The sequence below is a fragment of the Ursus americanus genome, chromosome 8 (genome assembly GCF_024610735.1).
Source record: "Ursus americanus isolate L20-20 chromosome 8, mUrsAme1.1.p, whole genome shotgun sequence".
NCBI lineage: Eukaryota > Metazoa > Chordata > Mammalia > Carnivora > Ursidae > Ursus > Ursus americanus.
In genome coordinates, this window is record NC_142134.1 from 44465337 (window position 1) to 44493279 (window position 27943).

Below are 27943 nucleotides of genomic sequence, written 5' to 3' on the forward strand. Positions count from 1 at the left end.
GGGCTAAATTCTCCCCATTACCTACCTGTTTGGTTCTTGGGAAGAAAAATGCATTCTGTGGGACCTCTTTCTGTGCTGAGGTGTGCTCCCTGACACCTGGGGCCTGACTGGAGATAACGCCACAGTGTGTCATGTACAGCCGTGGGAGAAAATGACAGATGATTCTATCATAGCTCCAGGAAGGATGGTGATGGGCAAGCTTCTCCTGATGAGTCCACAATAGTTATATGAACACAAAATTCTTCTAACAATTAGACTTAATCATTAAACATTTTTTCTTTGCTTTGTCCCAAGAGGAATTTAAGGCTGTTGTTTTTTTTAAGTAGCCCTTCTAGCTTATCAATAAATCAGTTTCCTATTTTTAATCACTAAAAAGATATGACATTTTTATTATCTTTAGCAGTAAAACTTTCTTATATTACCCCACATTCTATATTTTATCAGAAATTTAAGAAAAACAATTTGGAGAAATGCTTTTACTTAGCAATATATTTTATAAATTGATAGAATTTCCCACTGCATAAATACCATATTTTTTTCAAAATTGAGGTTCTTTATGTGTAGTTCCCCACTTTCATTCATCTCTTCTTCTTCTTCTGCCTTTGTTGCCCTTAGATTTGCTCAATTAATCCTGTTTTAAATAGTTCATAAAAAGTACTTGGGAGTGCTCATGTGAAAATGATGATCGTTCTCATAATGGTGTCCTTCTTTGTAGGATCCAAATCTGAAAAAATGTAAATGACATGTAAAAGCCATTCAGGAAGGTACATTCTTATATAAAATTTCAGCCATAATCTGTTATGGTTTTACTTATCTATTATAAAACCAGGAGAGAAATGATCAATTTACAAAGCAGCAAATGCAGAAATAAAAAAGGATTCATGCATATAGGAAAGGCAGACTACCATTTTAACCTTCAAAGTCCTCTTTCCATGGTTATGAATCATTCCAAAAGCACAACTGTTTGAGAATTATTGGCTGATAACACTGGCAGAAAATCAGTCTGGATTTTCTCTCTAGTCTTCAGTTTGAATAATATCCATTTTATGGATGAAGGGATCATGAAACCTGAAATGTTATTTATGTCACATTAATGCATGTGTAATCTACTTTGGCACATTTCAACTTCTAAGTCTTCTACAGGTGCTACAGATGAACAACTCGCCTTGCTGATGATTAATTAATTAATTATACAGCTCTGGTTGGTATATGAAATACAAAAGCACTAGAAAGGAAGCTAAGACCTGAGTAAATGAAGCCACTGGCTTCCTTTTCTTCATCAGCAATCGCAATATTCACCTAACCTCCATAATGCAAGAAATAGGAGGTCTCTTTTTTTCGTCATCGCAAAACAATAAAAAGGAATATTAAAATAGCACCTTTGATCTGCTATTCTATGACTACAACTGAATCCTAGGAAAGTTATCAAGGATATGCCCCAAGATATAATAAGGAGTCCCCAGAAGACTTCTTATAATAATGAAAGAATAAAAGTACAAAAACAACTAACTTGGTTAGCTCTATTTGGTACAGCCATATAATGGTATATTATGCAATCGTTTAAAAACATTTTCAGAAGAATACACTATTATGGAAGGAGGCTCACCAGACACTATCTGGATGAAAAAAATGAGATTAATAAATAGAACGAATATACAGATGCACACGTACGTACATACATGTTTCATCTAATTATAAAGTTGACATAACTGTGTGATATATAGATACATATGCATATAAAAAGCAACGATGTATCCAAACTATTACCAGTGATAACTTTTGAGTTGCTTACCCCCCCACTAGAACATAAGCCCCATAGGACAAAGACCTGATCTTATTCACCATTTTGTCTTCACTATCTAGCTCAAGGCCTAGCATGGTGATGACACTGTGGTACTTCAAAGAGAACTTGTTGAATTAAGGAATGGGATTTTTTTTAAGTTTTATTTTATTTTATTTTATTTTATTATGTTAGTCGCCATACAGTACATCATTAGTTTTTGATGTAGTGTTCCATGATTCATTGTTTGTATATAATACCCAGTGCTCATTACAGTATGTGCCCTCCTTAATACCCATCACTGGGCTAACCCATCCCCTTACCCCCCTCCTCTCTGAAACCCTCAGTTTGTTTCCCAGAGTCCATAGTCTTTCATGGTTCATCTCCCCCTCTGATTTCCCCCCTTCATTTTTCCCTTCCTTCTCCTAATGCCCTCCTTGCTATTCCTCATGTTCCACATATAAGTGAAATCACAAGATAATTGTCTTTCTCTGATTGACTTAGTTCACCTAGCATAATCCCCTCCAGTTCCATCCATGTTGATGCAAATGCTGGGTATTCATCCTTTCTGGTGGCTGAGTAATATTCCATTGTATACATGGACCACATCTTCTTTATCCATTCATCTATTGAAGGGCATCTCGGCTCTTTCCACAGTTTGGCTATTGTGAACATTGCTGCTATGAACATTGGGGTGCATGTGCCCCTTCTTTTCACTACATCTGTATCTTTGGGGTAAATACCTGGTAGTGCAATTGCTGGGTCATAGGGTAGCTCTATTTTTAATGTCGTAAGGAACCTCCATACTGTTTTCCAAAGTGACTGTACCAACTTGCATTCCCACCAACAGTGTAAGAGAGTTCCCCTTTCTCCACATCCTCTCCAACATTTGTTATTTCCTGCCTTGTTAATTTTTGCCATTCTAATTGGTGTAAGGTGGTATCTTAATGTGGTTTTGATTTGAATTTCCCTGATGGCTAATGATGAACATTTTTTCATGTGTCTGTGAGCCATTCATATGTCTTCTTTGGAGAAGCATCTTTTCATGTCTTTTTCCCATTTTTTGACTTGATTATTTGTTTTTTGGGTGTTGAGTTTGAGAAGTTCTTTATAGATAGTGAATACCAGTCCTTTATCTGTAATGTCATTTGCAAATATCTTCTCCCAAAAGGAATGGGATTTTTGATGAACTTAGTATTCTTTGACTATTTTTATTTGATAAATGTTCATATATATATATGTGGAATTTTTAACTTAAGACAAGCTTTCTACTTATGCTTTTGCTATTTTCATAATTAAACTGAGTGGGAAAACAGATTTAGCTTCCTTCACAGGTGGTTTGGATCAATCTGCAGTTGTGATTAGCTAAAAATATTTTATTTGGACTTCTTCACACTCTTGATGTATAAGGAAATAGGGGAACCTTTATCTGCCCAGATTTTCTAGCTTCCATATGAGAAGTCACCTCCATCAACAAAAAGAAGAAAACTTTGGATTTTACTTCTGTGACTCCTACAAATATTACTGTTGCTATTGTATCTACTGCCTATTCAGCATTCACCGTGTACTTTTCTTTTTTTTATTTTCCAAACAGCTTTATTGAAATATGCCAGGAGTACACGGACAGCACAAACGTATGAACAGGAAAAAAAAAAAGCACATGTATCACCAGGCACTATTCTAGGAACTCCATGTATCGTTCAAACCTCAAGTTATGTCAGGAGACAGGCACTACTATTTTTCCCATTTTGCAGGTGAGAGACTTGAGGCTTAGAGAGATTAGATTAGCCAACTTGCCCACAGTACCCCAGCTGTTTGCTGGCAAGAGTGAGGATTGGAACCAGGTAACTTGCCTCGGAGCCCGTGCTCTTCACCAGCATATTACACACACACAAGGGGTGAGGTCAAACAGGGTAATGCAAGCAATCGAGACTTGTTACAGCTCTTCTTACATTCATTCCCTACACTTTGGTACAGTTTTGTCTCGTTGTAAGGAGAGACAAGGATGAAAAAGAAAACATACATTCCACCATCCCTCCCCCACGCCCTCCACGCCCCAGGGAGCAAATAAAATGAAGTCTGAGAAGCTTCTACAACGATTAGCTGGTAAAAGTAGTAGAAATGTAAAATAATAATAACATATAGGATATGTTCTGGGCTTGGTTTTATGCAGACATTTCTCCTCATTATCTAGTCATGGGAAGGAAAAAGAGCACATCCTCCAAAGCACATAATTCGCTGCAAATAGATTTCTCAGATAACCTCCATTTAGAACTAAACAAAATCCAATATATTTCACATGCTAGAATCTCTGTAATGGAAATGAATTATCCCCTCTACATAGCCTCAATCCTAATTGCACATTAGGGTAACTGGGAACGATTTTTTAAAACTCAAAGCCCAGAGGTGGGTGTCTCCAGGTAAGCCCAGTGTGTAGCCAGAGCTCAGACTCTCAGCAACCCAACCATGCTGACAGCCTTCCTTCCCTCTTCTTAGCTTTGTCATTCACTAGCTATGTAACTCTAGTGAAGCTGCTTCGTGTTCCGCAGCCTCAACTTCTTACCTATAAAATGAGGATACCGAGAGTACCGACCCAATGATGATTAACTGAGAAAACACCGAAAGCACCTAGCACAGGGTCTGGGACACAGCACACTCAAATATTAGCTATCATTACGGTGGTGATGGTGATGGTGATGGTGATGGTGATGGTGATGAAGAGGATGCCAATGTGATCTTTTTCACCTGACCGTGGGATGCTAACATGATACTCTATCCCAGAAAGCAGGGACCATAACTTAAACCCAAGCAGTATCTTATCATTTCTACCATGAGCATCTTTACCTGAACAAACCTCTAGAACCACATATAATTTGGAACTCATCGCGGGATAATATATTTAGGTCTGTAGAGGGGATGTGGTGCCTCATGAAGGAATGCACTCACCTAGGATTGAAATGAATTTCCTTTGGAACTTCCCTCTGGTCTGTGACCACTTTCTGGTTGTCTCTATAATTAATGGGGTCATCAGGGATCCTAAATTTGGCCACCTGAATTTCAGAGTCACTCAGTTCAGCATGGGAGATTCTTGCATAACCCAGTCTGTGGCAGAAATAGAAATGGTTTGTAAAGGTTTTATCAACATACAGAAAACTGATGAGATCTAATAGATATCACCTGCATTATTAGGCCAATTTTCCATTTATAACTCTTCATCACTAGAATTAGCTTGATTTATTACTCCAAATATTTATCAAAATATTGCTTTTATTACATAAATGAATAAGGAACATGCACACAGATTTAATCAACTAAACACACACTAATGAATATTCTGTCTCTACAAATCACCTATCACACGATTATGTTTTGCATCAAGAACAGGAGTTCTCCAGAATGACAGGAGGATTTGCCTAAACTCTTTCTTACCTTTAAAAATTCAAATACCACATGGATATTTTCATGCACATTTACAAGTCTAAAATAAAAGATTCTGTAAGTCTGAAAAGAACTGCACATCCTGTTTTTGCTTAGAGCTTTCAGTTCTCCAGGAAATCAAAGCATTTTATAGATGTTATCCAAATAGTTACAGTGAGGCCCAGATGGAAAAACGGGGGAACCATGGGCAACCAAGAATTCATTTTATTTTATTTATATTTTCCCTCTCCAAAAAAAAACCTATCCGCTTCAGTCATTCACTCACTTATTCAGTGAACAAATATGTCTCAAGTCCCTAACACACGCAAGCATCATTCTACATAGGGGGATAAACAGTGAGCAAAACAAAACCCTTGTCCTCATAGTGCTTTCGTTCTAGTTGGGGAGAACAAATTAAATATGTATGTATGTATCAAATCTATCAGGTGGTGAAAAGTACCTAAGCACCCGGAGGAATAAGAGTGGAGAGGACAGCGAATGCCAAGTGGCAGAGATTGCTAGTTACAGTAGCTGGTCAGCATACCGCTCCGACAGGGTGACACTGGAGCCAAAGACTGAATGAAATACAGAAACAACCCAGACAGATATCGGTGGAAGGGTGCTCTAGGGAAAGGGAACAGCAAGTGCAAACGTGACAAAGGAGAATGCGGTTGACTTTTTTGAGGGCCAGTGACTGGAGTGGAGGGCATAAGGGCGAACCCAGTAGGAGAAGGGTCTGCACGCATGTCGGGGATGGTGGATGATACAAAACTTTCCTTGCAGACCCCTCTAAGGACTTCAGTCTTCTGAGAGTGAGGTGGAAATCCAAGCAGTTCTGTGCAGAAATGCGACGGCGACTGTGTAGACAGCAGACTCCAGGGAAAGGGTAGAAGAAAGGAGACCAGTTAGGAGGCCATGGCAATGATTTAGGTGAAAGGCGGTGGGGGCCTGAGCCAGACAAGTAGTAGGAGAAACATTCAAAACAAAACCTGTAACTACACACAAAACAGAGACAGAAACCCAGAGCTGGGGTACGTGGAGGCAGCAGGTCTGCCCGCCGTGAAGGGAAAGAGGAGAGCTGTGACTGCATCCGAATAGGGTGGGAGCTATCTGACAGGCTGAGCTATATGTCTGAGCTCAGGTCCCAAATCTGTGCAGTTCCCTGTAATTCTAGGTCACTGTCTCTAGTAAATCAGTTTCTGTTAGTTATCAAATCTCTAAGATCAAAGTTCTAACTCATTTCATAGACACTGCCTTCAAGGTCCTTCTAAAAGTCCTTGAAGATAAGGAACCAGACAATCCAAACTGTCTACTAAAACAAGGAATCTCTTGTTGTCCAGTAGGTTTTACTAAGTGCTTATGAAGTGCATGGCATTGGATTAGATGGTTGAGATAAAGTTTATAGAATTGGTTTTATGGATAGAAACTGAAAAACAATAATCCTTAACTCCATTAATTTGGGTTTTTTTTAATTTTAAATTCTAGTTAGTTAACATACAGTATAATATTAGTTTCAGGTGTACAATATAGTGATTCAGCACTTCCGCGTATCACCAGTACTCATCACAGCAAGTGCGCTCCTTAATCCCCATCACCTATTTCACCCATCCCCCCACCCGTCTCCCCTCTGGTGACCGTCAGTTTGTTCTCTACAGCTAAGAGTCTGTTTCTTGGTTTGCCTCCCTCTCTGTTTTCCCCTTTGCTCATTTGTTTTATTTCTTAAATTCCACACGAGTGAAATCATACAGTGTTTGTCTTTCTCTGAATGACTTATTTTGCTTAGCATGATACTCTCTAGCTCCATCTGTGGCATTGCAAACGGCAAGATTTCATTCCTTTTATGGCCAAATAATATTCCAGTGTGTATATATACCACTTCTTCTTTATCCATTCATCTATTGGTGGACACTTGGGCTGATTCCATAATTTGGCTATTGCAAATAATGCTATTAGCAATGTCCACAATAACCAAACTGGGGAAGGAGCCAAGATGCCCTTCAACAGACAAATGGATAAAATAGATGTGGTCCATATATACAATAGAATATTACTCAGCCGTCAGAAAGGATGATTACCTAACATTTGCATCAACATGGATGGAACTGGAGAGGATTATGCTAGGTGAACTAAGTCAAGCAGAGAAAGACAACTATCATATGGTTTCACTTGTGGAACATAAGGAATAGCAGGGAGGATATTAGGAGAAGGAAGGGAAAAATGAAGGGGGGGGAACAGAGGGGGAGATGAACCATGAGAGACTATGGACTCTGAGAAACAAACTGAGGGTTTTAGAGGGGAGGGGGTGGGGGATGGGCTAGCCCGGTGATGGGTAGTAAGGAGGGCATGTATTGCATGGCGCACTGGGTGTTATATGCAAACAGTGAATCATGGAACACATCAAAAACTAATGTTGTACTGTATGGTGCCTAACATATCATAATAAAAAAATACTGCTGCTATAAACATAGGGGTGCATGTATCCCTCTGAATTAGTGTTTTTGTATTTTTGGGATAGATACCCAGTAGTACGATTCCTAGATCATATGGTAATTCTATTTTTAATTTTTGAGGAACCTCTACACTGTTTTCCACAGTGGCTGCACCAGTTTGCATTCACACCAAGGGTGCAAGAGGGCTCCTTTTCATCTGTATCCTCACCAACACTTGTTATTCTTCTGTTTTTGATTTTAGCCCTTGTGCAGGTGTGAGATGATCTCATTGTAGTTTTGATTTGTTTTTCCCTGTTGGGTGACTGATATTGAGCATAATTTTGTGTGTCTGTTGGGCTATCTGGATGTCTTCTTTGGAGAAATGTCTGTTCATTTCTTCTGCCCATTTTTAATTGGATTATTCATTTTGGGGGTGTTGAGTTTTATAAATTTTGGATACTGACTCTATCACATATGTCATTTGCAAGTATCTTCTATATCTTCGCCATTCTGTAGGTTGCCTTTTGGTTTTGCTGACTGCTTCCTTTGCTGTGTGGGAGCTTTTAATTGTGATGTAGTCCCAATAGTGTATTTTTGTTTTTATTTCCCTTGCCTCGGGATACATATCTAGAAAGAAGTTGCTATGGCCAATCTCAAAGCAGTTATTGCCTATGTTCTCCTCTGATTTCATGGTTTCCTGTCTCACATTTAGATCTTTCATCCATTTTGAATTTATTTTCATGTTTTGTGAAAGAAGGTCGTCTAATTTCATTCTTTTGCATGTTGCTGTCCAGTTTTCCCAACACTATTTGTTGAAGAGACTGTCTTTTTCCCATGGGATATTCTTTCCTGCTTTGTTGAAGATTAATTGACCATATAGTTGTGGGTTCATTTCTGAGTTTTCTATTCTGTTCCACTGATCTATGTGCCTGTCTTTGTGCCAGTACCATACTGTTTTGATTACTATAGTTTTGTGATATAGCTGGAAGTCTGGAAATGTGATGCCTCCACCTTTGCTTTTCTTTTTCAAGATTGCTTTAACTATTTGGGGTGTTTTGTGGTTCCATATAAATTTTAGGATTTTTTTTGTTCTAGTTCTGCTAACTTTCCATGTTATAAACTAAATGTTTGTATCATCCCCACAATTCATATGTCAAGCTATAACCCCCAGGGTAGCCATATTTGGAGATGGGGCCTCTAAGGAAGTGATTAAGTTAAATGAGGTCATAGGGGTGGACCCTGATTCAGTAAGATTAGTGTCCTTATAAGAAGAGGCACCATACTGTAGCCACTCCAGAAAACAGTATGGAGGTTCCTCAAAAAGTTGAAAATAGAGCTACCCTACAACCCAGCAACTGCACTACTGGATATGTACCCCAAAGTTTCAAATGTAGTGATCCAAAGGGGCACCTGCACCCCAATGTTTATAGCAGCAATGTCCATGATAGCCAAACTGTGAAAACAGCCCAGATGTCCATCAACAGATAAATGGATAAAGAAGATGTGGTATATATATACCATGGAATACTACTCAGCCATCAAAAAAAAAAGAAATCTTGGAGGTGTCTGGGTGGCTCGGTCAGTTAAGTACCTGCCTTCAGCTCAGGTCATGATCCCAGGGTCCTGGGAGCGAGCCCCGCATGCAGCTCCCTGCTCTGAGGAGAGGCTGCTTCTGCCTCTCCCCCTGCTCGTGCTCTCTCCTTCTGTCTTTTTTTTTTTTTTTAAGATTTTATTTATTTATTTGACAGAGATAGAGACAGCCAGCGAGAGAGGGAACACAAGCAGGGGGAGTGGGAGAGGAAGAAGCGGGCTCATAGCGGAGGAGCCTGATGTGGGGCTCGATCCCAGAACGCCGGGATCACGCCCTGAGCCGAAGGCAGACGCTTAACCGCTGTGCCACCCAGGCGCCCCTCTCTCCTTCTGTCTTAAATAAATAAATAAAATCTTTAAAAAAATGAAATATTGCCATTTGCAATGACGTGGATGGAACTAGAGGGTAATATGCTAAGCAAAATAAGTCAGTCAGAGAAAGACAATTATCATATAATCTCACTGATATGTGGAATTTAAGAAACAAAACAGAGGATCATAGGGGAAGAAAGGAAAAAATAAAACAAGAAATCAGAGAGGGACATAAACCATAAGAGACTGAGGGTTTCATAGAAAACAAACTGAGGGTTGCTGGAGGGAAGGAGGTGGGGGGATGGGGTAACTGGGTGACTGGTGTTAAGGAGGCATGTGATGTAATGAGCACCGGGTATTATGTAAGACTGATGAATCACTGACCTCTTCCTCTGAAACTAATAATACATTATATGTTAACTAATTGAATTTAAATAAAAAATTAAAAAAAAGAAGAGACACCATACAGTATATGTGCTTGCATACACTCTCTGTCTCTGTCTCCAGAACACTGAGAAAATAAATTTCTGTTGTTTAAGCCCCCCAGCCATATTTAGCATATATATATGTAAATATTTATATATTAAAAATCTGCCACCCCACTCTTCCAAGGAAAGGTGACAGAGGTTTTGGGCCACAAGTATACAGGGCCAAATGATTAGCTATTAGGGGCACTGGTACTATAAATATCACTGTTCCTTGGCAACTAACAATATTTACAACTTCATTTTATACCTACTTCAGTATATATCATAAACTGTTTTCTAGAAATTCTAATGCCCACATTAAAACAACCACTTCAATATGAATGTAAACAGAAGCAGTGTTTTCAATCTGGTATCACGTATTTTACAAAACTAACACTTCAGCATCTCCCTCCCACCTTAACCCTTTGGAAACACCAAAATAATAGTCAAGCTATCTGTCCTGCAGCCACGTGGTCATGTTCTGGGCCTTTTGGAGTTTCTGAATTATTAGTGTAACCAGAACTATCTTGGCATCTCAAGGGTCTCCTTGTCTCATCCCAGTAAGCGTATGAACCCATGAACCCATGGAATTGTTCAGGAACCAATAAGGGTCACCATTTATTAAGTCATATCCAAAGCTCTTAATAAGAGTCTACAGAACCTTACACGATCTGCTGCCTTCCTTCCCTGCCCATATACTCCCCCTTACCTCTTCTACCACCCCCACCCCCCGACACACACTCCAGCCCCACCAGCCTCACTTTTCCTCAGACATGTCTGCACTCCTGCCTTTGGGCTTTTGCACTAGCTAGTCCCTGGAAGGGTCTTCTCCCAGCCACATGGCCCACTCCTTCAAATCTTAGCTCCAATGTCACCTTCTCGGTAAGACCTACCTAACCCCCTATTTACAGTGGCACCTCACCTCCATATTCTGGATGCTCTTTACCTTGCTCCGTTGTTTCCCACCATACTCATTGCCACCTAAACTACACCACCATGGAATTATGGTCTGTCTGTCTTCCGCCGTGGTAAGGATCCATCTCTGTTTTTTTTACTGTTTATACCCCTGGTGCCTGGCATACATTATGCTCCACCAATACTTGTTGAATGACAAATAAGGTAAAGAAGAGTTGAAACATAACAGTTGGCTTTCACTAGACTATGACTCATAACTGAACAAGCCATATCTCCAATGGGAGAGAAGTTGATCCTGTGATTCTGTATCATCTCTAGAAGCCAACCGTTTTCTTTCATAAATGTAGACCACAGATCTTAGAACATAAGGCTACTTAGGGGTGATCAGTTCAACATCAACCCCTAACTTCAGGTAGCCAATGCCAAGACACCTCTTGGTGATGAACTAGTCTGTGTGGAGAAGGGTAAGGCCACAGACGGCCATTCACAGAAACCCACACCAGTTCCCAGCACTGTCCCAAGGAGGGTAGTCAGAGGCCCCAGGTCAAATATCCCCCAACAGACTGTGTACTTGCAGGAGGAGAGCTGTGAGTTTCAGGGACTATCTCCAGCATGTTCCCTCCACTGAAGAATCCTATAAGTGGAGGGACCTGTGGCTCAATCCACTGTCTACATGATCTGTGCCCATGTACCTCTCTCATATCACCTCGCTCCCATCTCACTCTACTCCAGCCACACTGGCCTCCTCGCTGTTACCAACAAATACCAAGCGTGCGCCACTCAGACTTTTGTACTTGCTCTTCCCCTTGCAGGCAGTGCTCTAACCTCCCTCATTTCTTTCAGGCTGCTGCCCATCCTCTGATCGTAGCACAGCCACCCCCCACCCCACACTCCCCATCCCCATCCTTCCTACCTGGCCTCATCCATCTTTCCATCATATCTATCACCACCTGTCATTCTCTGTCTTATGTGCTTATTTTCTATCTTCTTCCACTGGAATACATGATAGTCAAGGATTTCATTTTGTTCCTGTTAGATCCCCACTGCTTAGAACAATGCCTGGCACATAATAGTTATTTAATAAATACTTGTTGAATGAATTAATCAAAAAATAAATGATTGGTCCTTTTTTTGGTATTAAACTACTTTAGCTTTGGGACACCTGAGTGGCTCAGTGGGTTAAGCGTCTGCCTTGAGCTCAGGTCGTGATCCCAGGGTCCTGGGATTGAGTCCCGCATTGGGCTCCTCGCTCAGCAGGAAGCCTGCTTCTCCCTCTGCCTGCCACTCCCCCTGCTTGTGCATTCTCTCTCTCTCTATCTTTCTCCCTCTCTCTGACAAATGAATAAAATCTTTAAAAAAATAAAATAAAAATAAAAACAAACTAGTTTAGCTTTACTTAAGGAAATAGGGCCTCAAAACAGATTTACACGCTTATTTGAATTTTAAGATCCTACAGGTATATTATTTTGGAATGAATGTGTGTGTGTGTATATATATATATATATATATATATATACACACACACACACAAATAAATGCATATATGGATAATATTCACTTTTTTATATGGGAGATTTTTAAAAATATAATTTACCTAGAGATCTCACCACAATATAGTAGTAATTCCAACGAGTTAACCTACCCAAAATTACGTGATTAGAACTGGGCAAAGCTGGAATTCAGCCCAGGGTTTTCATACTCCGTGATCTGTGTTTCCACCCTGCCCTACAGTCCAAACTGGCGCCGTTCCTAACATGTGTTGACACTTTCGTGCTTATCATCCTTAATAACTTACACAGTATCCTTTTTATATAATTAAGCTTAATCTACTCCCCCATTTATTCTGTCTTAAATCATTAGGCCATGCCTTGAAAAAAAAATGTTCAACTGTGTAATTAGCTGAATCAATGTTTATAAAAAGTAACAAAATTAATTGCTTCTATAAAGTTCTTCCTTCCAGGATAGACCCAAAGATCACAGTAATAGTAGATAATAAAACAGCAACAACCAAAAACCTCTGCTCACCTGATCAGCCCTCGGTACATAATATATTCACACCATCTGTCTTGATCTGTGCTGTCAATATCCTAAATAAAGAACAGAGGAGAGAACATTTAAAGCATAAAAAACAATGCTCTATCCTGAATTGCCAAGAAAATGTGTGAACGACAGTAATAAATATGCATTTTGCGCACGCTGTTTTCTCTGCCTCACTCCTAATGATCCGTTAAGGTCCAGATTATTTATTCATTCTACAGATACTTCTGGAGCCCTCCTAGGTGCCCATCTAGGCCCTGTGCTGGATGCAGGGGTACAAAGCTGAAGGTGGGCTGCAGGGAGGGGCGGGCAGGCCAATCAGCAGCACAGTGGCTGGCTCCCTACAGCTCTCCAGGTCTTTCACTCCGAGCAGAAGTGACCGCATCCTCACCGGGCATGCTCTGCAGTACTCTGCACACACCAGCTATGCCCTTCAGTATAGTTGTTTCTAGGTTTCCACCCTCCCCTTCCCGAGCCGAGGCACTCTTAATCACGTTGGCTCCCTGGTACTTAGCATAAAGCCTGGCATTCGGCAGGAGCTCAATCTTAGTTTGTTAAATTGAATCATTGGAAATAAACACATTTGGGGAGTAATCATGAGTCTTTCTGATGTTGAAAGCTTAAGACCAGTGTTATTTTTCACCAGAGAAGCAGAACATAAACATATTCTTTTTCTGTAATGTGCTGGGAAAACTCTAAATATGGAGCTTTTATACTGAAGAAATTTCCATCTTCTTTTTAAAGAATCCTATAAATAAAAAATACACTGACTCTTGATCATTTCTTAATTTTACTATTAAAATTTAACTTAAAACAGGTTTTTAAATCATTAAAAGAAAACACTATTATCTATTTCTTAATTTTTTTCATAAGCGTAGTGGTGAACACATGGATGCTTGTTATCTTTACTATGACTTATATGTCACACTCACATACACACATGTGCATGCCTTGGCATACATGGAAAAATGATAATACATTTTTGAAATTAAATTTTAAAACGTTAATCATGAAAAAAGCAAATAAATTGAAAGAGTACTGTCTGGTTTGCCTTGGAAAGAAATAAAAATTTAGTCATTCAGTTGTATATACAGGGAATAATAAACTAGGAATATGTTTAACTGTCACGTTTTTATTAGATTTTTTAAAAGATGCTGTCAAATTTTAAGGCTGCAGAATTCAGATACTTATTTCTTAAAGAGAAAAATCTGTTCATCCAAGCATTTATGATTAAAACTCCTCTCTGCATTAATAAACTTCCTAATAGAAAAAGCTATATAGGAATCCACTGTCTTGACACAGCTTCTAACCATGATGGTGGTAACCAACAGAGGATTAAGTAAAAATCAAATAAAATTCCTCTTCCTTAACACCATCCACATCACACACACGCACACACACGCACACACACACACACACGCACACAGTGTAAGAATCCCTTCTCTTATTACGATGCATTTCTCCTTAGACTTGCCAAACACTGTCTTGTCTATTCGTCTGTACGTTATAGACCACGTACTTACACATTTATCTTACTAGATTTTATGCATACAGCCAGCTGCACGTTGTACATACACATAGCTACCACTTACCGAGGGCCTCGTGCATACAAGATTGAGGCTCTGCAGACATTGTCTTATATTTCATTCTCATAACCAGCCTGTGATACAACAGATATGACGATCACCACTTCACAGATGCGGCTGTCGAGGCCTGGAAAGTTTAAATAACTTGCCCCCAGGTCACACGGCTGGTGAATGCGGCACCGGCTGGGCTAGTGAGACCATGTGAAGAGAGAGGACCTGCCAACAACCAGCCCCAAAGCCCCAGACATGGGAATGGGGCCGTCTTAGACCCCCACCAGCCACAGCCACCAGCTGACTCCACGACTGAACCCAGGCAAGAAGGGAAAACCACCACGCAGCCCACGGAATCAAAGGAATCTTAAACCGTTGCTCTAAACCGCTAAGGTTTGAGGTGGTTTGTTACACGGCGCTTCGTAACTGATACAGCCTCTGTGACTCCACACTGGCCAGGATTTCCTTCTACTCTTCTGACCACTCCTTAATCTCTCTTCTGAGATAATTCCCCCTGTCTTCCCTCACCATCACCCCCACGACAGCCACATTAAATGCAGCTCTATCAGGGTTTTTTTCTGACCCTCTTTTTGCACTTCTCTAATTAGTAGCTGTGTCATCCACTCCCATGGTCCCCAAGATCACTTAGATGGTGGCATCAACTTAATCTCTATTTCTAGTCCTGATTGCCCTCCTCAATTCTAGATCTGTATATCCAGCCGCCTGTTGGACATCTCCATCAATAGCCCACAGGCCTCAACTCAGCCTAGAGCTAAACTCATTGTCATCTTCACAAAACCCTTCTTCCTTCAGTGTTCTTTTAATAACATCACCATCACACACCCTCTGACTGAAGCCGAAATCAGGAGTCCATCTTGACTTCACTTCCTGCCTTATTCCACTGTCGCCAAGATTCACTCATCTCCCCAATATCTGATCGCCTTCCTCCCCAAGTTGTAGTGTCTTTAGCTGTGTGTATATCGAGATTTCATAGTGTACCTCCCAACCGTCTACATATCCAGGTGTGGCCATGTGACTAAATTCCAGTCAATGAAATGTGAATACACATGTTGGAGGTCAGTTTCCTGGCATTTGCCTTTAGAGATAACCTGCATATGTTCTTGGCCCCTTCTTCATCCCCTCCTCTGTCTTGCTAGCTACAACACAGACACTGCCATCGCGGACCACAAGGCAAACTTGGGAATGCAGGCTGCGTAAAGTGAAGCCACAGGACAGAAGGAGCACATGCCTGACACCATGGAGGACACCGGTACTGGAGCACCTGCCCAGACGTTTACATAAAGAAATACATTTCTCTCCTATCTAAGCCATAGTAGAAACCCTCATCGCACCATGCTCTTTCTCATCTGTCTTTCCAAGCACTTGGTAAAACGGGTAAGCCTTTTTCTCCGCGAATATCTCAAGACATGAAGTTGAAAACAAAAGGTAAAGGACCAAGAAATCTACATAAGGCTTAATGAAATATTACAATATTACAATATTTCTCATTATCAGTTAATGCAGTCAACATTCCAGTGCACATATGTCTCAAGGATTTGATTTGTGTGTCAGTTCCCCAGAGCATGATTGTATCTGGGTACACTGACGAACTGAGGTTTTGGACCCAAAGAGGTAAGGAGTAATTCCGTTAGTGAGGCCGTATATGGCTGGTCAGCTAACCTCTCTGTATATTTCATTCTATCTTTTACTCTTAACACAATAATTAAGTTGCATAAGATAGCAGATTATATTTCCTAAACATGGCTACAACAACCCACTTTCCATATAGTATTCTTATAATGTGACTTTGATACTCCTCCCATGGAGAGATGGGATTTCTATTTCTCCCACTTGAATATGAGCAGGCTTCACACAATAGCAGAGGTCACACTATGTAACTCTCAAGGGTAGGTCATACAAGGCAATACAACTTTTTCCTGGTTCTCTTTGGGACACACTCTTGAGAACCCAGCCATTGGCAGGAAGGAAGCCCAAGTTAGCCCATGGAGAAAAAGCAGGACCCCGCACCCAAAGCCCCAACTGAGCTCCTGGTCAACAGGCAGGACCAGCTTGCCACCTGTGAAGCATCTGCCAAGTGGACCCTCCAGTCCCCGGTTGAGCCATGCAGCTGTGTGAAGCAGAGATGAGCTGTCCCCTCCCCGCCTGTCCAAATTGCAGATCCAGGAGCAACTGACGATTGCTGTGGTTTAAAGCCAGTATGTCTCTTGGTTTTCTAGACAGCAGTATATAATCAAAATACATATTAATTGTTGCACTGTTGTTGTTGTTTTTTAACATGAAGAAAAAACGTTTTACTTAAGAAATCAGAAATCCTATTAAGATTATGTTACCTTCACGCTGCCGTGTTCGATGAGCTGTACGTAATCTCTGGAGCCAGGCGCTGAAGTGAGGTAGCCCAGGAATACCACTTGATCGGAGCTCCTTTTCAGCAGTTTTGAAACAGCAATTGCCTGAAGTTTCCTGTCAAGGTCATCTCTGAAATGCAAAAATGTACTTCTTTATTGTATTTGCAAGACAATTTATAAAAAGTACTAGGTATGTAAGTTCCCAAGGAATATCTCATACAGTCCACAAATCCCGAGTAATTCCTGCTCGGATAAATGACTTAATGTGACGCAGGTGAACAAGACGGAGACACAGTGCTTCGGCGGGGCACGCTGACAGACTCTGGACTAAGAACATGATCTTTCCCGAGTCAGTTGAAGTCAAGTTGCTTTATGTATCTATTCAAAAACAGCATTTGCTCAGTTTTTTGTCAGAAGAAATTGCATCAGTAATCTAAGACCCGATCACCAGTATTACAGCTGAAGACTAGTTGGCAAAAAATAATAATAATAAAATAAAATTTAAAAGAGCCAGAAGTACTAGTAAGAGGGAAAACCCTAACGTTCACAGAGCACCCCAGGTTTATGTAACCTACTCAGTTCCATCAACCGAACACTTTCTAAAAGCCTCCCTGGTTCTCCTGCTCAAATGCTGGCTACATATGATGGTTTTATTAGACTAAGCACCACAGGTGTGTAACTGAGGTAATTAAGTAGGTACATCATGCCTTTGAGGGGATTACAGTCAGTCTGTTTGAGGAAAAACAGGGATATCATATTTGACATGATGCAGGCAGGAAAACTGAAAACGCTCTAGGTGTTTCAAACAGGCTGAATTTATTATAGGAAATTGGTTACCTAGGTGATGGGAAGCAAAACAGGAATCAGTGAGGCAACCAGAGTTTAGCAACAATGAGAAACCAGTACCATTTGTTGGACTAGAGGGACAACAAGAGGAGATGATGTGCTGAGAGTCTGCAAGCCAGCCCTAACTGGTGGGAGATGGAGCTGGGGGGAGGCTGCCCAGAAGTTGCTGGGGCCACCTAACGAGGAGTCAGAGCCACAGGAGAGACTTGGCTGTTGCCAGAGACAGCAGAGAAAGAAGCAAGAAAAAAAGAGAGAGAGAATGAGAAACACTTTGTCTTCTCTCCTCCTCCTGTCCTCCAGCCTTGCACTAATGCCTTCCATGGGCTGAACCTATCCAGGAGCCAGGAAGCAACAGACTCTGAGAAATGTGGTTCCCTGCAATGTTTAGCCAAGAGGGAGACAAGCCAGGAATGGATCCAAGAGCAAATAGGCAATAGAACCCACATAGCTATTTATAGAGACAGGTAGCTAATAATGACTTAAGCAAAAACAAAACAAAACAAAACAACAACAACAAAACCCCCAAAATAAAAAATAAACAATGACAAAGGCAGATAGAGATGACCAAGAACTGAGAGGATAGGAGAAACTCACTGAGGTAGGATCTGAAGACAGAATTAAGCCTAGATAAGAATGTATAGACAGCTGAGTACTATTAAAAGATGTCGTAAGAAATAGAAGAGTGAAAAGAATGACCATTTGTCTAACATCTTTGATACTGAATATTCACAATAACTGAGATGCAGACATTAGCTCTGTTTTTAAATGAGGCTAAGGACCATGCCTACAGTTGTTTTCTGACTTCCCTGTCCAGATCTGTTCTTAGCCCTTCTCTGTGCCCTGAGAGGCTTCCTCATGCAGATTTCATCTCCTGGGCTCCCTTTTCTTTCTTTTTTTAAAAAATTATTTAACATAATGTATTATTTGTTTCAGGGGTACAGGTCTGTGATTCATCAGTCTCACACAATACACAGCGCTCTTTTCTGCTGATATCCAGTTAGGTCTGGCCAATTGGAGGCACCAGCAGGAGATACAAAGGTGGGAGGAGAGAGAAGTTGGGGTGTTTCTTCCCCAGTAGCTGCATTCTTTATGCTTTGTGGCCCCTCTTCCCAACTACTGTAGGATCTCTTATCTGTGCTTGTGACACTTCCGACATCTTGGTGAGTAGTTCCTTAACTAGGTCTGCGGTGAATTCCGTTCCTTCAGATACACACAACTGGGATTCAGATCTGGTCAAGAGAATTCCAAAGTCACTGTACGACAGATAGTGTTCCCATGCAAATATATTCTAGCAATATATTATCAGGAAAAAATCTATGAATGTGGTTTCACATTTTCTCAGGAGATAAATTTCATCCATTGATAATAATAAAAATAAATAGTATATTGGGGCACCTGGCTGGCCCAGTTGGACGAGCATGTGACTCCTGGTCTCGGGGTCGGGAGTTTGAGCCCCATGTTGGGTATAGAGATTAAGTATTTTTTTAAAGGAAAAAAAAATAGTATATGTATGAGTATAAAGAAAGGAGAGGAAAGAAGGGAGGGGGAGGGAGTGAGAGAGAGAACACATTTATGTCTCCTTACCTATTAGTATTTGATAAGCCTGATAACCCTGTAAGGTGGGCTGGAAAAAATAATTTTATCCAATTCAGAAACAAGAGGACTAGAACTCACTGAGGTTATCTTACAACAGAACCAAAATCATAACTACAGACTACAGGTTCTGCAGTCTTTCTTCTTTGTATATTTATGATGTAATAAGAAAAAAAAAGTGGTGATTAACTGGTGGCTCAGTTAATTACAGAAAATAACATAAACTTTAGTTACAGTGTATACCTAAACACTTCTAAGGAATGCTGCTATTTCCTATTTATTGGTTGTAAAGAGGTATTTGTGTAGTCAGTAATTTAAAAAATCGTTTTGAATCAGCTAATAGCATGCATAAGCATTCCATCAATCACTCCTAATAGGACTTCAGGTTTGTGGGCCATCATCACTAGAAAATGAAATCTCTAGGGGCGCCTGGGTGGCTCAGTCATTAAGCGTCTGCCTTCGGCTCAGGGCGTGATCCCGGCATTCTGGGATCGAGCCCCACATCAGGCTCCTCTGCTGGGAGCCTGCTTCTTCCTCTCCCACTCCCCCTGCTTGTGTTCCCTCTCTCACTGCCCGTCTCTCTCTGTCAAATATATAAATTAAATTAAATCTTTAAAAAAAATGAAATCTCTAAATATTTATTCACACTAGGAATTTTTTATCTAATATTGTAGAAAACAAAGACAAATGAAAACATGTAATGATGGCTTCTCAAATTATTCCAAGGATGAACGTCTTCACGTCACCTGCTGGGAGGTATTCTTGGACCGGTCTTCTAAAGCGCTGTGGCTCTACGGGCAAAGACAGCGCCTCGCTCTGTGCCTGAACACGAAAGATGCTTGATCTGTGTTTGATGAAGGAATTCTTTTTTTAAGCTACCCGACAGACCTTACGTTTAGAGTGATCTGATTTGGTTTAATAATAATGGCCAGTATTAACTGAGCACTGACTTTATTCATGTACTTTGCAGGAGACAGTATCTCATTTAATTCTCACAAGAACGCTGTGAAATCAGTAGGATTACTGCCCCTGATTTACAAATGAGAAAACTGAGGCCCAAGGCAATTAAGTAACCTGGTGAAGGATACACCTTCAGTTAGGATTCAGACCAGACTGTCTGATTGCACGTTCTGGAAGTCCCTGCTTTTAGCCACTCAAATACACTGCTTCCCTCCCTGGAGTTACAGCTCCCCGGTAAGTGTTAGCTAGCCTTGCTACTGCTGTTGTCACTGCATGGATGGATGGATGCATGTGTGCACGCACGTCTGTGTGCTTGTTTGCACGCATGCGTGCATAGTTGTGTGCGTGCATGTATTAAATCAAGCAAGTGAGAACACGTGAAAGGTGTGCTGTTGATTAGAGAGCTTTATTTAAAAAAAAAATTTTTTTTTAATTTATTTACTTGACAGAGAGAGAGAGACAGCCAGTGAGAGAGGGAACACAAGCAGGGGGAGTGGGAGAGGAAGAAGCAGGCTCCCAGCAGAGGAGCCCGATGTGGGGCTCGATCCCAGGACTCTGGGATCACGCCCTGAGCCAAAGGCAGACCCTTAACGACTGAGCCACCCAGGCACCCCTGATTAGAGAGCTTTAAATGGGTGGTTGATAGAAAAGGTAATCCTTCCCTCCTCTTTTCCAAGCACATTCTGAGGGCTGTCTTTAGTCTTCTCTTTTAAGTCTATTCTTTACATTTTGGAGGTTGGAAGGAACTGAAGGGCACAGGGCGGGGGGGGGGGGGCAAAGAAAAAAACGGGAAGGGGTATATTCAGCCATTTCTTAGGTTAAGACCTTGCAACTTTAAACACAAAAGTGCCTATTTTTTAAAAGCCAAACCCAATGCAATGTAAGGTCAGTGGAATTGTTTCTGAATGCCTGTACTTGCTACATGAAAATTATTGCAAGAAACAGAGGCATTTCTTCAAGCAGCTTTTAAAAGAGATATGGACCGTCAGTATCATCTGTCCTCTAAACACCTTTCTTACTTCTAAAGGGACAAGCAAGGGTCCGGGAAGCGGATGGTTCACATCTGAATGGTTTGTTTATGTTACTGAGCTCTGACTTAGCTCAGAAGATACTCAAGTATGGCCCCACGGATCCACATCACACTGTGAGAGAACCAGAACAAGCACAGCAGACACCTTCGTTTTGTTTAGGCGAGACTGACAGTGCAGCAGTGTTGTTCCAATGTTCTGTACGTCACTTTAAAGCTCCGTGGCCTCTTGTCAGTCATGTGGGCAGAACCTACATGCCCTGTTTCATAGCACTTTATGTTAATATTTTCAATTGTTATTACAGAATGTTTAGCATGGCAGAGTATAAGTTATACACTTTTATCTTCTATGATATATGGTTGGCATTATTCATGATTTACTCAGTACTAAGTCACTGGTTGTAAATGTTATCCTTTGGGGATAAAACTCATTCCCCATTCTTCATGTCCCCTTATAGGAGGACTTGTTTAGAAAACCATGTCTGGCCTCGCTCTCTCACCTTTTACTTTTGGGGAGGACTTTTCTAACTACTTGAGTTTGGCAGAATGAACTGGGCATGCTTGTCTCAATTCCTTCCTCTCTCTTCTCCCTGGAACCTGCCAGCTTGCAGACAGGGTGTTTTTGGCACGTTCTCTCTACCTAGGGGAGAGTTTGACGGGGCAAACTCTGCCCTTGCTGGTAGGTGTGCTGCTTTGGGGGAGTACGTTTCCTGTGTTGTTGGGGGGATGTGTCAGCAGGCCCATGTGGACACACTTAAGCCTTGTCGCCCACATAGGTTTATCAGAAATAAGAGATACTTTGATCAGAAATGAGAGATACTCTGATCTCCCTGCCAGATTCCCCTGCCTGCCCATCAGTGGACTGTGAAAACACAAGGGCAAAGGGAATTGTCATTTAGTACCCTCAAATCCCAACAGTAATAATACCTGTAGGAAAAGGAAATTTCCTTTTTCTGTAGTCTGATTTAGCACGTGATCCCAAGTATGAGCCGGCTCTGAGTTGGGTCTGCCTAATGCCTCACCACGTGACCCCATCTGACAAGTCATCTAACCTCTCTCAGTCCACAGTCTTCATCTGTAAAGTGGGGCTATAATGGCCCTAATTGTGTAGAGTATTGCACTTAGCACACCACTGCTGGCTCACACGGCATCACACGGCTGCTGCCCTGTACCATCACTAAGGACGGCCTGCATCTCGAAGGTCTCTATGCCCCATTCTTAAAACCAGCTGCATAAGGAAGAATACTTTGGGAGCAAAAAGAAGAAGAAAGGTCAGTGCATGGAAATCAAAGTGATGTATTAATCCTATCTCTTGGCATTTGGGTACTATTAGAAAGACCAAAGAAACCCACTCATGATTCCCAAAGTGTGTCACCACAAAATCCACCAGTTTGTCCGAGATGTTAACGGTCAGTGTGATGGCTGGTGCGATCTCGCCCTCTGGTGACGGAAGAAGGTGATGCTCTGATTTCACAATTGGGTATCGTGACAAAACCATAATCCTGCATTGGAATGAAAAGAAACAGTGCATCACCGTTGGTCTCACCATATCGTGGAGACAGGACTAAGCACAGGTGTTAAAAAGGGACCTGTCGCACTTCAGGCAAACCACTGAGGGCCGTTCAGAGCACTAACGCGTAGTTGGCTTGACAGGGCCATAAATCTCTGCTATTTAGCGCGTCTCGCTGTGTCACTAAGCACAGCGCCATCAACTCTGTTTTAATAGATGCTATGGAGATACAAAAAGGGCAGAATTAGTAATACACAAATCCATTCTCCTTGCATTGTTACTGTGGCAACATATTTGCATAAACAATTCTAATATCAATCAGCACATTTGGGAATGTACAATCTTCCCAGCAAGGACACGGAGTAACAATTTACAAAATTAGAAATTACAAACTGTCCGATGAAGATATGAAAACATGCTCTACCCCACTCCAAGGCCAAGAACCACATATGACAAGAATGAGCGGAGCTCAGACCGCAGCCAGCTGTCTTCCCCGGCTGCGGGCACTGTCTCTCTCTGGCCCCTGATGGAGTCCCTCCAGCAGGAACATCTCTACAGTGATGCTACCTGAATCTACATACATGTCCCTTGTCCTGTCCCACTTGGCCCTCCAGGCTGCATGCAACTTTCTATGGGACATAACTGAACTAATCCAGAGGCATCTCAAATTTAGCACAGTCCAGCTGCTCTGGCTGGTCGGTCCCATCCATTAAACAGCACCATCTCTATCAGGTATTCAGGGAAAAAACGGCGATGATGCCCTTGTCCCTTCCCGGCGCCTGACACCTAAACCATCAGCAAGTCCTGTCAGCTCTATTCCAAAGTAGTTCCTGAACGTGCCCCCTTCTCTCCATGTCCACGGCTCCCACCATCATCTCTCACCTGTGCTAGTACGCCTACCTCATCACCTGTCTCCCTGCTCCTTCCCACTCTTGTCCCGAAGAAGCTGTTCTGGGAGCAGCCAGAATGATCTTTTTAAAATGTAAATCAGATCAGGGGCACCTGGATGGCTCAGCCATTAAGCGTCTGCCTTCGGCTCAGGTCATGATCCCAGGGTCCTGGGATGGAGGCCCACATCAGGCTCCCTGCTCAGCAGGAAGCCTGCTTCTCCCTCGCACACTCCCCTTGTGTTCCCTCTCTCGCTGTCTCTGTCAAATAAGTAAATAAAATCTTTTTTTAAAAATGTAAATCAGATCAGAAAGCTCCCATCTGAAAACAGCCAATGTTTTCCCATCAAAACTGAATTACTCAGTCCTCAGCGTGGACTATATGGCTCTCTAAGATCAGGGGCCTGCCCTTGACCTCATTTCTTACCAGCTCCCCCTCAGTCCCCACAGTCAGGCTCACCAAGCCTGATCCTGCCTGAAGTCTTTACACCGGCAGTCCCCTCCTCTTCCCGAGGTTGGATCCTGGGTCCTTCTCATCATGAGGTCTTCACAGAGACCATTCTGACCATCCCCCTTGCTCCTCCTCCCCAGTCACTTTCCTTTTCTACATAGCGCTTACCACCACCTCAAATTCTTATTTATCTCCATGTCTACATGTTTCTTTTCTCTTTCTTCACACTAGGACGTAAGCCCCATGCACACAGCATCAAGTCAGACATGCTTAGCATTGTAACCTCGGCTCCTGCAATGAACGGTTTATAATGCTGAAGAACTGAAAATATCCAGCAACGGGGACACCTTTCAAGCAGTCATGGAACATGTATATCTTCCACACCTCCTCATCCCGCCAGGAAGCACCCCGGGACATACTCAGAGAGGACTAAGGTGTGACAACATCAACTTTCCCCTCAAAGCCCATGCTGCCTGGTCTTCGGGGCCACGTTCCCAAGGTACACTCACCCCCAAGTGTGATCCCTCGTGCTTGGGCCAAAGTCAGTATAGAAACCCAACTTCTCCCCTAACCACATGGTTAAGTCATTGTTCCCAATATAGGGCTTAGAGGCGTCACTCTCCAAAATCGTTATGAAATCTGCACCTATTCAGGGGGAAAAATGCACACAGTGAGTCATCACAGTTGTGCAAAAACAATTAGCAAAACTTTATTCTTAAACCCTTTGCCTTTCCTCATAAATAATAAAAAAAAACAAAGTAATTTCTAATGAGTCACTGAAGTGAAGCCGATCAAACCTGAGCTATAAAAGGAGTTTTCCCATGTTCAGAAGGTAATTAAAACATGGGACACCTTAAAGAAATGCAGGAAAGGATAAGAGCATAATCTCTAAATTTCCTAATATTTTTAACATCTTTCCCAAAATTTAAAATAAGCATAATGTCTTTCTCAAATACCCAACTGATGTTCAGAAATAATAGAGTGGTATGCAACAGCATTTTACTCCTGGGAAAACACCTCCATGGTATTGGCACAGAAGCGTCCTGGTTTTTTCAGACCCTGGCCAGTGGTACCTCCGAGGCCTATAATCAGGACGAAGGGTGTGGAAATTTCTCAGCGGCATTAGAATTGCACAGACCCCCAGCAATTTCTCAGGAGACATGGTTATCATTAGGACTAACCAGAACAGTTTAGCCCTTTCTGCATTTTGCTCCATGCTCCACGAAGTTCATCTAAGAACCAAATACCGGCATCTTTGAAAGGATGCTTCATACAAAGATCAACACCCCAGGACACGGAAACTTAAAAACTGGCCCTTAGGCTCTTGAGAGCAACCTGCTTCACAAATGAGCATCACTCTGACCCATTCTGCCTTTAACCCAGCTGCTTTCTGATCCCCAACAGTGGGTCCCCACGCAGCAGAAGGCAGCAGCCGGAGTATCTCTAAGAGCAAAGGCATGACAAGAACTCCCTGCAGATGCTCAGTATGAGGCTTTGTTCAGAATTAACCGAATTAATTGCTCTCGAAGACAGATGTGGTGGTAGAAACTTAATCCTTCTGCAGCTGCCCACCAGAGTAAAGCCTTTTTAAGAGATTAGTTTATGACCCAGCAAAACCTCCTCCTGTTACTTACGATCTTGTTCAAAATAAAAATAACAATAGTAGTTTCTCAAAACCTGGAACTGATTCCAATAAAAGACTCACCTGTTTGATTGAGTACTTGAGCCGCTCTTTCTAGACTGGACCACCCTTCGTTGTCGTAGCCAAACCTGAAAGGCCAGATGGCGGCAGAGACGTCTGTGGCCGGTGCCTGAGGAGTAGTGTTAAGGGTAATTTAGGATGGCTGTGAATGGTGGCAGTTTCTCCACCTCGCTACCAGAATTCATATTTCAGCAAAGGAATTTTCTTGGTGAATTTGCCCACATTTGATCCATAAAAATAAGGTACTCTTTGCTAGATGGTATTCTCATAATAAATCTTCTGTGAACTTCTAGTTTAAGCTTAGAAATTAGGAATATTTGGAAAGTGAGCATTTATAACAAGCATTATTCATAATACCAAAAAATTAGAAGCAACCTGGCTGTTGTTTCAAGAGGAAAAATAGGAAAATGGATGAGTAAGTGGTGTCACGTACATAAAATGGAATACAACACAGCCCTAATAAATGAGCTAGGCCTGCATATTTCCATGCGGATCAGTCTTGTCAAGGTGATTTTAAATTAAAAAAGATGGGGCGCCTGGGTGGCTCAGTCGTTAAGCGTCTGCCTTCGGCTCAGGTCCTGATCCCAGGGTCCTGGGATCGAGCCCCGAGTCAGGGCTCCCTGCTCATCGGGAAGCCTGCTTCTGCCTCTCTGCCCCCCCTCTGCTTGTGTTCCTTCTCTCACTGTCTCTCTGTCAAATAAGTAAATTTTAAAAAAAATCTTTAAAAAATTAATTAAAAAAACAAGTTGCAAAATGTACATGTCAGGTGTCATTTAGGTAAAGTCAAAAACATGGAAAAACCAGTATCATCTGGGGTTATACTGTAGGCAGTAACAGAATAAAGAAATGTGTGAAAATGATAAACACCATATTCCAGATAGAGGCCACCCTTGCACAGGAGAGGAATGAGATCACAGGGGGATACATAGAGTACTTCAACAGATCTATAAAGCGGTCTGCTGATTCTGACTGAGTTATACATGTTGTTACCCCCCTGCTGTCCTTGCAAGGCCAACGTTCAGGAGCACAGCCCCCTTGGAGAGTTCATCTTTTGGGTCCATGGGCTTAGTCAGAGAATCACTGCCCAACCCTAACCATCCATCTCAAATGAATACCTAACTGATCTATCACAGGGATTCTGAGAAAGAGTATGGCTAGATTAGAACAAATCGACCAGCACGACTGGAAAAGCAACTTAAAGTGGACCATACAAGTTCAGGTTGGGAGAAAGATAAGTAGCAACCTCTTTAGAATGGGGGGGGGGGGCACTAGGTAACATAAACAGCTCAGTGTGCTACCCAGCCCAGTAAGCTGGGCTTTTCATCCTTATACAGGAAAGATCATCCAGTTGAGTGAATGTCATATAAAGAGAATGGAACCATCAACAGGGATTTCAAGAGGCATGATATATTCATCAAGCTATCCCTTTTCACATAACTCTGTAATTATAATTAACTGGATTTCATCACTCCAAAACCTGTTATTCTCTCATTCTTCCCCTGTCAATAAACGCCACCACCCTCAATCCAGTTGCTCAAGCCAAAGTCATTCTTGATTCCTTCTTTCTCCCCATTCAGCAACATCAAATCCATTAGCATATCCTATCAACTCTACTTTCAGAATACCATTGACTCTGGAACAACATGGGAGTTAGGGGCGCTGTCCCCCTCACAGTTGGAAATCCACGTGTAACTTTTGACTCCCCAAAACCATAACTATGAATAGCCTACTGTTGACTGGAAGCCTTACCAATAACATAACAGGTGATTAGCACATAGTTTGTACATTCTATTATACACTGTATTCTTATACTAAAGTAAGCTAGAGAAAAGAAGATGTGATTAAGAACATCATAAGGAAGGGAAAACACATTCCCACTCCTGTGCTCTAGTTGCTGAGACTGTAAGTTTACAACATCTGTTCACAGTATAAATCGTCTATCAGTACCTATATCAACATTGTCTTATACGTTACAAAACACTGTAGATGTTACGTGTATTACTAACAGTAGACAACAAAAATGAAAAGATAATGTGAAAAAGAACTTCGTATTTACTTGCAGCTATAACAGTTCATG

The 27943-nt window shown here is 41.7% G+C and overlaps 1 protein-coding gene across 1 annotated transcript in view; it reads right to left on the reverse strand.

Moving 5' to 3' along the window:
• Window positions 1–299: 299 nt before the first annotated feature.
• The window catches only part of CWH43 (cell wall biogenesis 43 C-terminal homolog), a 57263-nt gene continuing 29619 nt past the window's right edge, over window positions 300–27943 (reverse strand). The window contains exons 10-16 of the mRNA XM_045815985.2: window positions 25870–25975; window positions 24674–24809; window positions 22669–22818; window positions 16876–17020; window positions 12936–12997; window positions 4727–4882; window positions 300–724 (exon numbers count right to left, since the gene is read on the reverse strand). Of these exons, the coding sequence (XP_045671941.2) occupies window positions 646–724; window positions 4727–4882; window positions 12936–12997; window positions 16876–17020; window positions 22669–22818; window positions 24674–24809; window positions 25870–25975 (834 nt within the window). The 3' untranslated portion in view covers window positions 300–645. The remainder of the gene's footprint in view (window positions 725–4726; window positions 4883–12935; window positions 12998–16875; window positions 17021–22668; window positions 22819–24673; window positions 24810–25869; window positions 25976–27943) is intronic.